Source organism: Nycticebus coucang, chromosome 11 (assembly GCF_027406575.1).
Source record: "Nycticebus coucang isolate mNycCou1 chromosome 11, mNycCou1.pri, whole genome shotgun sequence".
NCBI classification, from domain to species: Eukaryota; Metazoa; Chordata; class Mammalia; order Primates; family Lorisidae; genus Nycticebus; species Nycticebus coucang.
In genome coordinates, this window is record NC_069790.1 from 98,916,353 (window position 1) to 98,928,735 (window position 12,383).

At 45.3% G+C, this 12,383-nt stretch overlaps 1 protein-coding gene across 1 annotated transcript; it reads right to left on the minus strand.

The window, feature by feature from the left end:
• Positions 1–5,975: 5,975 nt before the first annotated feature.
• GCC1 (GRIP and coiled-coil domain containing 1) lies at positions 5,976–10,954 on the minus strand. The gene is made up of 2 exons (XM_053608912.1): positions 9,506–10,954; positions 5,976–8,652 (listed from the first exon to the last, which is right to left on the minus strand). Exons 1-2 carry the CDS (start codon positions 10,535–10,537, stop codon positions 7,357–7,359), a joined length of 2,328 nt encoding a protein of 775 aa, XP_053464887.1. The 5' UTR covers positions 10,538–10,954; the 3' UTR covers positions 5,976–7,356.
• Between the last annotated feature and the right edge of the window lie 1,429 nt (positions 10,955–12,383).

The window sequence follows — 12,383 nt, forward strand, 5'->3', positions numbered from 1 at the left end:
CTGGAGGCCAACCCCCAAAGAGTCCAGACTCTTGGGTGATTTCTCGAGGGGTGTGGACAGGGCCTAGACTGCAGCTGGTCAGGGCTGATTCTGCAGCACGGGAGTGAGGAGAGGATAGTCAGCTGAGAGGGAACCACGCCGCAGTGATGGTGCCCCAAGGCGCATAGCAGCAACCATTTTTTGGCAACAATAGGGCTCACTCCTGGATATTCTGAAGCCACATCCCCTGTCTCCCTGGGCAACCAGAGGAGGCCGGGCATCTTCTCAGGTGGCAACCACCTCAGAACAGATCTGGGATGGAAATGCAGGCCTCGTGAGTAAAGGGTTTGCCTGAGATGGTACCGGCCTGGGTGGAGTGCAGGGACTAGAAAATGCACGCGCAGAGCTGGGAAATTCCCAGGGCAGGGCTGACCCAAAAGACTGCTTTATTGAGCCTAAGACGCACCCGACCCTCAGGGGATCGTCAGCCTATAGACAAAGGAAGGCAGGAGGCTAGAACTGGCAGCTAACCAAATACAAACCTGCAAGAGCAAAGACAGGGCCTGAGGCTTAGGCTCTGGGAACTCAAAACAGCTTCTCTTCTGTAGGGGAACTTAGCAGGGACAGAAACAAATTCCCACAAAGTTGTTCTGTTCTGTTCTGTCAGTAACATCAACCAGGAGCGGGGCTTGAACTGAGTGAACACCCCCCCAGCCACCATCAAGCACCTGAGGGTGTCAGGTCTCAACTTCCCCTGCTGGATAGAGGCAGAGTGCAGTGGCCTGGCTGAGCAGATATAGATTTCCTTGTGATTCAGGCAGGTGCAACCCCCTGGAGTATCTGTTCACTAGAGGCAACTGGGTCACAGCCCTGTGGGGCTATCAGTGACTAGGTGTGACAGAGGTGCAAGGTGGGGAAGGAGGCATCAACCTTCCCAAACTATTCTGTGTGTTGGGTGGGTCCTCCTGATTTCACGGAGCACTGGAGCAAGTCATATCTGAGTTGTCAACAGACCCCTGCGATTCAGTTGCCAGAAACCTTTTAAACTCTTCCACCTGAGACAGGTGCTGACTGAGACAATTGATTTGGACCTTTTGAACTGAGCCAACCACCTGAGGACTATTCAAGTGGTGCCCTGGGTGTGTGGTTATAGGAGGTTTGATTTTCCTTTTCCAATTGTTGCCTGTGGGGGGCAGGGTGACTTAATTGCTGGTATTTCTCCACAGCTGAGACTTCAACCCAAAGTAACTGTTTCACTAGGGTCAAACAGAGACCAGCTGAAAATAAGACAGAACCACTTAGCCCCACCACACCAAACAGGTCCCCAGTTTCTCAGGCCATAGCACTGTACGGGTCCTCAACAAAGCCCCAGGGGAAAAATCGAACAGTGTAAAATAATGATGAGGCGGAATCAGCGGGAAACCTCTGGTAACATGAATAACCAGAATAGATCAAACACCCCCCCCACCCAGGAAAGATATGGCAGGTGTAACTGAAGATCCCATTCATAAACAGCTGGCTGAGATGTCAGAAATTGAATTCAGAATTTGGACTGCAAACAAGATTAATAGAATGGAGGAAAATTTGGAATTAGAAATTCAAGGAGCCATTCAAAAGTTGGAATTAGAAATTCAAGGAGCAATTCAAAAGTTGTCTCAAGAATTTAACAAATTTGAAGACAAAAAACCACCAAAGATTTTGACATACTGAAGCAAGAATTTGCAGCCCTTAAAGATCTGAAAAATAGAGTAGAATCCCTCAGTAACAGAGTGGAGCAACAGAAGAAAGGATTTCGGACATTGAAGACAAAGCCTTTGAAAGCTCCGAAACTCTCAAAGAGGAAGAGAAATGGAGAGCAAAAACGAATCATGCTCTCAGAGAGCTCTGGGATAATTCGAAGAAAAGAACAAGTGATCCCATCGCAGGTGGGGAAGAGACTTGAAGAGAAACTTCTCTGAAGAAGACTGGCACACGGCCTACAGACATATGAAAAAATGCTCATCATCTTTAATCATCAGAGAAATGCAAATCAAAACTACTTTGAGATATCATCTAACTCTAGTAAGATTAGCCCATATCACAAAATCCCAAGACCAGAGATGTTGGCATGGATGTGGAGAAAAGGGAACACTTCTACACTGCTGGTGGGAATGAAAATTAATACATTCCTTTTGGAAAGATGTTTGGAGAACACTTAGAGATCGAAAAATAGACCTGCCATTCAATCCTATAATTCCTTTACTAGGTATAAACCCAGAAGACCAAAAATCACATTATAAAAAAGATATTTATACCAGAATGTTTATTGCAGCCCAATTCATAATTGCTAAGTCATGGAAAAAGCCCAAGTGCCCATCGATCCACGAATGGATTAATAAATTGTGGTATATGTACGCCATGGAATATTATGCAGCCTTAAAGAAAGATGGAGACTTTACCTCGTACATGTTTACATGGATGGAGCTGGAACATATTCTTCTTAGTAAAGTATCTCAAGAATTGAAGAAAAAGTATCCAATGTACTCAGCCCTACTATGAAACTAATTTATGGCTTTCACATGAAAGCTATAACCCAGTTATAACCTAAGAATAGGGGGAAGGGGGAAAGGGAGGGAGGGAGGGGGGAAGTGGGCGGAGGGAGGGTGATTGGTGGGATTACACCTGCGGTGCATCTTACAAGAGTACATGTTAAACTTAGTAAACGTAGAATGTAAATGTCTTAACACAATAACTAAGAAAATGCCAGAAAGGCTATGTTAACCAGTGTGATGAAAATGTGTCAAACAGTCTATAAAACCAGTGTATGGTGCCCCATGATCACATTAATGTACATAGCTATGATTTAATAATAAAAAGAAAATAATTTTATGGTTGGGGGGGTCACAGCATGTGGAACTGTATTAAAGAGTTGTGGCATTAGGAAGGTTGAGAACCACTGGCTTAAGCCCAAGAGTTGGAGTTTGCTGTGAGCTGTGATGCCACAGCACTCTACCAAGGGTGACATAGTAAGAGTCTGTCTCAAAAAAAAAAAAAAAGAAAGAATCACTGGATTTAAATGCAGAAGTCCTCTGTCTGACTTCCAATTCTGCCACTTAACATTGTTGTGGGGTGTGGGTGTAAAGTGCGGTGCCTAATGTTTATACTCCTAGCACTTTGCAAGGCTGAGGTGAGAGGATCACTTGAGACCAGGTGTTTGAGACCACCCTGAGCAACACAGCCAGAACCTTCCATCTTTATAAAAAAAAAAAAAAATGGAGAAATTAACCAGGTATGGTGGCATGCAACTGTAGCTCCAGCTACAGGAGAGACCAGCCAAGAGGATTACTTGTGCCCAGGAGTTTGACATTTCTGTGAGGTACGATGACCCCACTAAACTGTAGCCCAGGTAACAGAGGGAGATCTTGTCTCAAAGAAAGAAAAGAGACTGAATGTGCTTTAGCACAGACTTTGTTTCAGATTCTGTTCTGGCTGTCTACGTACTTAGTTTTTCTTTAATCTGAGGACTGAGATATTATCCCCAATATAAGAAAATTAAGTTCACAGCCAAGCATGGTGGCTCATGCCTATAATCCCAGCACTTTGGAAAGCCAAGGCAAGAGGATGGCTTGAGCCCAGGAATTCAAGACCAGACTGATCAACACTGTGAGACCCATCTCTACAAAAAATTTAAAAATTAACCAGGTGCATGCCTGTAGTCTCAGCTTATCAGGAGGCTGTGGTGAATCACCTGAGCACAGGAGTTTGAGGCTGCTGTGAGCTATGATTATGCCAGCCTGGGTGACAGAATAGACTTTGTATCCAAAAAAAAAAAAAAAAATATATATATATATATATATTGAAAATTAGTCTCAAAGAGGTTAAGAAATTTACCAATGTCACATAGCTGGTGGGGGGTTGGACTTGGATTTCAACTAGTTCCTTGTTTCAAAAACCATCTATCTATCTGAGGTGATCAAGCTGCCTAAGGGAGGTGGGAAAATGGGGGCAGGCGGGTGGCGTGGGGGTGTAAGCCCCATTCATGAGGATTGTTCATGAGGATTGTTTCCAATTTCCAAAGCGGTTTCCCCAGATTTACCAGAGGTGATAGTTGCAGGGCACTGCAGCAATTGCTAGTACCCAGTTTTCCTTTTTTGTCAAAATTATTTGAGTTCTAAACTTAGCAACAAACTAGAAAATGGGGGCACAGCAGCCTTAGGGCTCTTATGAAGAAGCACCGTTTCCTGTCCCAATATACAGCATAGCAACTTTGCTTGGCTGAAGTTTATAGCTGGAGTTCTCTCCATTTGAACCAGCCTAGTTTAGCCCAAAAGTCAGTTTCTCCATACCTAGAAATCTATGAAGACATGCTCTGGCCCTCCCAAATGCTAAGGAGGCAGGCGCACATCCAGATTGAGGGGGCTTTGGAGCTAATAAGACATAATCAAATTTAATATCTGCAAAATGGTAAATAAGAGCATCTAGGGGGGATAAACGATAAAGTGGTGTTAATGGCTCAACATGATGCTGGCACACTTAACAAGAATTAGCAAAAATTATCCATACTAGCAGCTTCACAAGAGAACATGTTGAGTCTCGGAGTTCTGGACAATAGACAGGAACTTATTAACATCTAGGGCAGTGTTTTTCTTTTTTTTTTTTTTTTTTTGGCCGGGGCTAGGTTTGAACCCGCCACCTCCGGCATATGGGACGGGCGCCCTACTCCTTGAGTCACAGGCGCCACCCTAGGGCAGTGTTTTTCAACCTTTTTTATCTTATAGCACATGTGAACCTATAAACGATGGCACATTTAAATTATGTTGATCAAAAAAAAGAATAAAAAAAACCTGTGCTTTGAACTTTTGAAAATAATGATCTTTAAAATTTTTCATGGCATTATTTAAGATCCTCTCATGACACACCAGTGTGCTGTACACCAGTTGAAAATCACTGATCGAGGGGATGACTTATGGACATTTGTTCCATAGATGGGAGATACCCAAAAGGGAGAGAAAAGTGTAGAAAATCCTGACAGTTGAGTGGTCAGATAGGCTTCCCTCCACTTTCTCCCTCCATGTCTCTTTCACCATGATCCTCTCTGACTGGTGTTGTAATAGTTAAATAAGGTTCAGTCTCATTACCTCACAACACACCTCATACATCATCTAATACTCTGGCACCAGGGCCCAAGGAAAATTTTTCTATGACTCCTTCTGATCTCAATTCTCCCTTTCCTTTCTTAAGAGTATCTACGTAGCCACAGACAAACTGGAAAACATATTTCAGGGAAAAGGGTGTAGAGACACCGAATGTTGAATTTAGCATGTTCGCATTAACATTGTCTGTTTCTAGGCTCTAAGTGTCCCTAAGGGAAGAAAGAAATCACATCTTTTAGTTCCAGTTGGGAACACTCACAGCTTTATATATATCCAGACACTTAAAATTATTAATCAGAAATTGACTTGTTTCTTTGTCTATTTGGCATCTTCTCAAAAGTCAAAAGCACGGGAATTATTACTCATAACAAGATAACTGGGTCTTTGGATCTTTTGATTCTGTCCACAGCCACTTAGAATTAACAATCACAAGACATCCTGTGTTTAGAGGAAGCAAGGTAAGAAAACTAAGGAAGTTTATTATCATTATTTAGTTTAGCTTGATGTCCTGAGATACTTTTCCAGAAGACCATGAATCCTGATTTTAAGGATAAGTAAACAGATTACTTCTAGAGTTTGAAACAGTAGTTATGGAAGTGTCAAGTCCACCCACTAACCCCATGAAAAAACCTTTCCAGTGTAGCTGCCCATACACAAACACATACACACACAATTCCAGGCTAAGAAACTTGGGTTGTACTGAAGTGTTTAAAACTCTGACCTATTTCTGATGTTGTTACAACACTGATTAAGCTCATAGATTAATATATAGAAATACTGTCTCCATCTTTTTCATTCACCATTTACATTCACTCTATTTTTGTCTAGATATAGACACCAATAAGGAAACACACAAGTCAAGTCTGATGTTCCATAGTTTATATTATCATCATTTGAACACATCTTCTGTTCCATTTAAGCTTGGTCGCTGTAAATATTCCAGGTCACCTACCATCTCATTCAGAACATTTAATCAAATTTGGGTGTACTTCAAACCCTCTAAAACAGATCACTATGATAAAATAACAGAAAGATATACAGCTAGTAGCCAAGCATTTGCCTTTCGGGTCCAAAAACCTCTATGCACAGTAACAGCAGATGGGAGAAAGAACAGAGACACTGACTGATACTGTTTGAACCTAAGTTTTTTGAGAACCTCCTTTCTAGACTGCCTGAATAATAAGTTGCCTTTCCTTAAAGAGCAGAGTTAACTGCGTATGCCAAGAACCAGAGGGCAGAAAGGCACCCAGCCCAGCTTCAGCTGAACCTCCACCACTTTACTGTGAGAACAACAAAATTTTGGAAGTCCTCCTCTTCCCTGTCACTACAAAGGCAGAAACAGCTGGGAGCAAATCTCTGCGCTAGTTCTTTATATCCAGGCAGGATCAGAGCTTACTGTTCAAACTCCTCTCTGTAAGAACCGGGGATCTTATTTCTTAATGAATTTTCAACTTAAAGACAGCAGTCATTGACTCACAATCTCAAGCCAATCTTACCGCAGACAGGTTAAGGCAGGGAAAAGCAAGAGGTCTATTTTAACCTTATCTGGGCCAAAAGCCAATCACCCAGGAAATCCCTAAGATCAAAGTGGTACTCAGAGCCCTCCTAGGATGGTCACAAGTGGTGTGTTTAGTCTAAATAGCATAGATCGTCCCCAGGTCCTAACTAGACCAAGCTTTCCAGTTCCAGAATGAACTCACTATTCCTTGGCCCTTTGTACTGTAAATAACTTGTCACTATTTCAAACTTCCTGGTCCCTTTTCAGCTTGGCTTTGTCCCCAGAGAATTGGGGTAGCAATGGGCCAAATTCTGATTGTGATGAGATGGAGAAATTAGCCACTCTTGTGCATGTTCAGAAATTGTCCAAACTCCCTTTGGAGTCACATTTACTCCAGCTCAAAAGTGCTAAGAGCACTTTTAAATATTAAAACAAAAAATATTTTAAAAGATTCCTACTACTTCCTCAGCTTTTCCACCTCTAAGTCCCAACCTCTCTTCCCTCTTCCTCTCACATACCCTCCACCCCAAGATGCCATCCCAACACTTTCAGTATCTTTAAGGACCGAAAGCTAAAGCAGCATTAATGGCATTTGGCAGAACATCCCATCCCACAGTGAAGATTCCTCCCGGTTCAACACAGTGAAGAAATAAATGATAATCCAAGAGAATAGGCAGTAAAAACCAGAGCCTGCCCCCTTCCCACATAAAAGAGGCACAGAAATTACAAGAGTTAATGAAAATGGCATCATCTCTTGCCAGACAGCCACCAACTACCACTGGTTGGCAGCCGCATTATCACTTGTTTCTCCTCTGGACTGAAGTGTAGGATAGTCAGTATGGCTGTGAGAGTCTGCTGGCGTCCCAGGGAGTCAGGTAAGGTCAGGAAGCGGTAGATGATGTTTTTGAGGTACTCCAGGTTGGCTCCCTCCCTGCTCTGATCCCTGATATTCTTTTCAATGTGGCTCTGCAGGACCGCAACCTCCTCACGGTGCCGCTCACCCTCCTCCAGCAGTCGGTCCTGCAGCTGGTGCAACTCCACTTCCAGCTTGTGCTTCTGCTTCTTCAGCGATGTGATCTCCACCTCCTTGCGGGCCAACTGCTCAGCATATAGAAAGAAAGTGGGCTCACTGGCTGCAGCAAGATGTAGTGCGTGGGTCAAGCTATCTGGGGAAGATGTATCAGCCGGGTCCCCAGGAACCCCGCCACCCACAGGGCTTCTGCGTCCTGGCAGCCCGGAGGACAAGGCCATAGAACGCAGTTGCTCCAACTCCAAGTCCTTCTCAGCAAGGACAGCCAAGGCACGGTCCCGCTGCTTGTGCAGCTCCTCCTCCAGCTTCAGTGTGCGGTCCCTGAAGTCCAGCTGACTTCGCTCCAGTTCCTGCCGGTGGAGCTGCTGCAGCCGGGCCAGCTCCTGCTTCCAGTTCTCAGCCTCCTGCTGCTGCTGGTGCTCGAGTTCTTCACAGGACAGCCGCAAAGAGATGTACTTCTCCTTCAACTCAGCAAGCTGTTCCTGGGCTGCCTCCAGCTCTTTTGCCAAGTTACCATCTTTGGTATTCTTGCTCTTGAGAACAACCTGGGCCCTCATCTTGTACCTCTCAAACTCTTCCTTCAGCTGTTTCAGCTCCTGTTGGTAGTAGAGTGCAGTAGCCTTCTCCCCGTCGGCAGCCTCTGAGCTGGGCATTATCTCCAGATCACAGAGCTTCTCCACATCCAAGGTCACCTGGCTTTTCCTGGCTGCAACCTGCAGCAGCCTCTTCAGCTTTTCCATCTTATCCTTCAGGACATTGACATCCAGACTGGAATCCTCTCCATGGCTCTCTAGAGAGGAACGGCTGGAGGCTGCTAAAGCCAACGTCTTATTCTCCAGGTCCAGCTGCAGAACACGCTCTTTCAGCTTCTGGATGGTCAGCTGGTCCTTCTGCTTGGCTTTCTCGTAGGTGCCCAGCAGCTCAGACACTTCAGATATTTGATTCTCCAGGGCTGCTACCCTCTGCTCTTCCACCTGAGATTGCTGACGGAGTTGATCCTCTGCAAGGGCTGTCTGCAAAACAAGGGAACAGACAAAAATACATCCAGAAAAGCCACAAAGCCTTATACTAAACTGTGAGAAGGCAAGAGAGGGAGCAAAAGGGTCACAAGTTTGGGATGGCCTAGCAGGAATGGGAACCAGGGGTTTTTTTCTGTTGATTCAGGAGCTAACAAAAATTCCTATAACCTGCTTGGGTTCTGCTCCAAGTCATATATTATACCAAACAATACTGAGCCCCTGTTGTTTTGCTTTACAACTTTCACTTTCCCACTAACTCATATATAAAGTGTACTCTCTTCTCTTGGTTATCATGTGCTTCCCCAAATCCTATTAAGAAATCATACGACATTCCTTTCCTTGTTCTATATTCCTGGAAGTTCAAAACTGAGTCGGTGCTCTCTCTTTATGTAGAAAATAGGCCATTAAAATAGCACTTTTCCAAAACAAGCAAATCCTGACTAAAAGCAATTACAAGCGGTTATTTTTTCTGAGAAAAAGGGATTTTCCTTCAGCCACCTTACTTATAGGTACATACCTACAGGCACACACACCACCTTTCACTGTACAACTGCCACTATATTGCTTCATAGAGCACAGCTGGTAAGATGCCAATGCCCAAGAGCTCAGAGCTGTCTGGCTCCAACCCAACCTACATTCTGAAACTCCATATCCTGGTGGAGGCACACCCTGTGGATATCATCAACACTATATAGAAGAGGATCTCCAAGGACTCACTAGTGGAACTTTCCAGGCAGCATCAAAAATGACAGTGCAGCCACTTAGTTCTGTCAAAAGAGAAAAATAAAAACTATATTTCTCATTGTAGGTCAAGTGACTAATATTTGAAGGAGATGAGGATAATTACCTTTCTCATTTCCTGCTGCAACTGAGCCTGGAAATGGCTCTTAAGGCAGGCAGCCTCTTCCTGAAGTTCTTGCAGCTGAGGGTCTGGCTGATTCTTCTCATCTCGAACAGCCTGCAGCTCACCTTTCAGCTCCTCTACTTCACGGGTCAGCTGCTTGGTCTGCAATTCAAACCCTTCCATCTGTTCAGCTGCATATGCCCGCCCTGCCAGGGCTTCTCGCGTCTCTTCTAGCCGAAGCTCCAAGTCCTGGCGCTGGGTCCTCTCTTCCTGCAGCAATTTCTGGAGCTCACGAAGCATTAAGGCATGGTCACTCTGCTCTTGGGCCCTATCATGCTGCTGTGTGATAAGTCGGGCTTTGGTTTCTGCTATCTGCTCCTGCAGCCCCTTCAGTTCTCCCTCCAGATGGCTCCTTTCCTCCTCTGCCTTTTTATTGGCATCCTCTAAGTCCTGTTTCATTTTCTTCTTGTCAGCCAGGTAAGAAGCCTCCATGCGGGACTTCTCCTGGGTAACTGTAGCCAAAGAGCTGGTCAAAGTAGCCAACTGAGTCTTCAGCTGGTGCAGTCTTTTGTCCACCTCCCCACCTGCAAACGGCCCATCCCCACTGCTACTGCTAACACCACTCTCTGACCCACTGGCCTCTTCAGACTTTGGAAGTGGTGGTCCACGGGCAGCTCTGTCATCCTCTATACCAAACTCACCCTTGGTGCTGGTGAGACTGGCTGCAGTATCCAAGCTGGTGGCAGTGCCAGTGCTGTCCTCACTGTGAGTGGAGCACCGGTCATCCACAGAGTCAGGAAAGGGGAGGCCTGGGGACTGGACACCTGTGAGGCCCACATCTGCCTCGTGGGACACTGACAGCACCTTGATGCTGGCCTCTAATGCCTCTTTCTCCTTCAGGAGGCTTTTATAGGCGCGAACCACATCCTTGAGCCGTGCCTGATACTGGAGGAGCTGTTTCTTCTGCGTCTCTATGGTCTCCAGTAGGTCCTTTTTGCTCGGGCCGCCCCCAAAATTCATCCCAAACTTCTCCATAGCAGTTCTGTGCGAAGTGCTTCACGGAGGAAGGGTCTAGAAGACGTGGGAGGGGGCTTAAAGAGACAGGGAGAGGGCTGTCCAGCTTCAGCCCGCACATCCGCTCCACCCAGCTGTCTGCGACCAAAAGCAGGTTGTTGGGACGGCCTGCCAAAAGCGTCCGCTGGGTCCCAGGCCGCAAAGACTGGATCGGGTCCTACCCGGGAGGCGGGCGACGCTGCCAGGGCTCTCCCTCTAAAACCCAAAGCCAATCCGCACTCTCCGCTGGTCCGGGCCACGGCAGCCGGGGCCAGATCCCTGGGCCCCCGGTGCGCCAAGGGTTTAAGCTGAACGCAGCTCCATCAAGACTTCCTAACTACAGCCGCCCAGCGACAACCGCGCTTCCGGGTTCGCTGGAAGTGACGTAAGCGCGACGCCGCAGGCTCCACCCCCAGTGGCAGCTAGGTGTGTGGGGCCGCTTCCCAGTGGTTGCCAAACAGAAGAGGACCGGCGAATGATGCCCCTTGATCATATCAATTTCACAGCTATGATTTAATAAAAAAAAAAAAAAAAGAAGAGGACCGGCCTTGGGAAGAGGCGAGCAAGCTAAGTTCAAGACGCGGGAGTGAGCGCGCCGAAACTTAACCTTGGATTGTGGTCAGAGAGCAACAGAGGGCCACGCCGCACTGCGTTCTCACTTAGAAGCATCCAGTAATTTGGGGCTCGGGACTATGCCCATAAAGGACAACAATTAAGACTCCCAGACAACAATTAAGACCACGAAAACTGCAGCCCTTTCTAGCACAGTCTTTGGCAGCTAGTAGGCATATGGTAAAATAGTTATGACCCTTCTTCTACCTAGTTGATTCAGTAAATACAGGAGGTGGCAAAAAATGTATACACATTTTAAGAAAGAAAAAAACTATTAAAATTGTAATACTTAGGGTGGCGGGTTCAAACCCGGCCCCGGCCAAACTGCAACGAATATAAAAAAATTGTAATACTCAATATACACCATAAACTATTTTAAATTGTATACGAACTTTATGGACACCCTGTATATGATGTCCTTTGTTATCTTGCATATTGTATCTGTATGTCTTGTAATTGCTGAAGTCAAACGTGACTTGTGTTAGAATTTTAATAGTTGTTTTTTTCCTTTCTTAAAATGTGTATACAATTTTTTGGCAACCTCCATATTTATAGAGAGCACCCTACAGCCATGAAATCTATCCTGAGTGCTGACTATATGCCAGGAGCCTCACAAGAGTTTTGCTATTTAGTCTTTACAATAATTGTGCTCAGGGGGTATCCTTAGCTATTTTACACATATAAGCATCTGAGGCATAGAAAGGCTAAGTAAACATGCACAAAGTCACACAGCTAGTAAGATTAGGAATTCTATCCAAATTAGTCTGATTCTGAACATACAAGTGCTGTGCCTGGTCATAACACAGTAAAAAGACATGGCCTTGCCCTCAAGAAGCTCACAGTCCAGTGAGGAACCAGGCATGCTGTCATGCTAGTATGTATGGGTATATCCAAAGTGGTATGAAAGTTAAAAGAAGGTAGCCTCTCAGGAAAAATACTTTTGAGTTTTGAAGAATGAATAATGATTACCCATCTAACCAGAGATGAGGGAAACCACCATTCCAGACATCTGAAAAACACTGCAAGGACCTCTGGAGTATCAAAAAGTCTGACTCACCCAAGAGATACTAAGAATAATCTCAAGGCAGTAGTTTAGTGTATGCAAAAGAGGTGACAACAGTGAGGGTGGCACAATCGGTGGAGACCCAACTTATACCATTTAGCTTTTATCTTAGGTGATACTAGGCCTAAAGGATTTTAATCCGAAGAGTGAGGC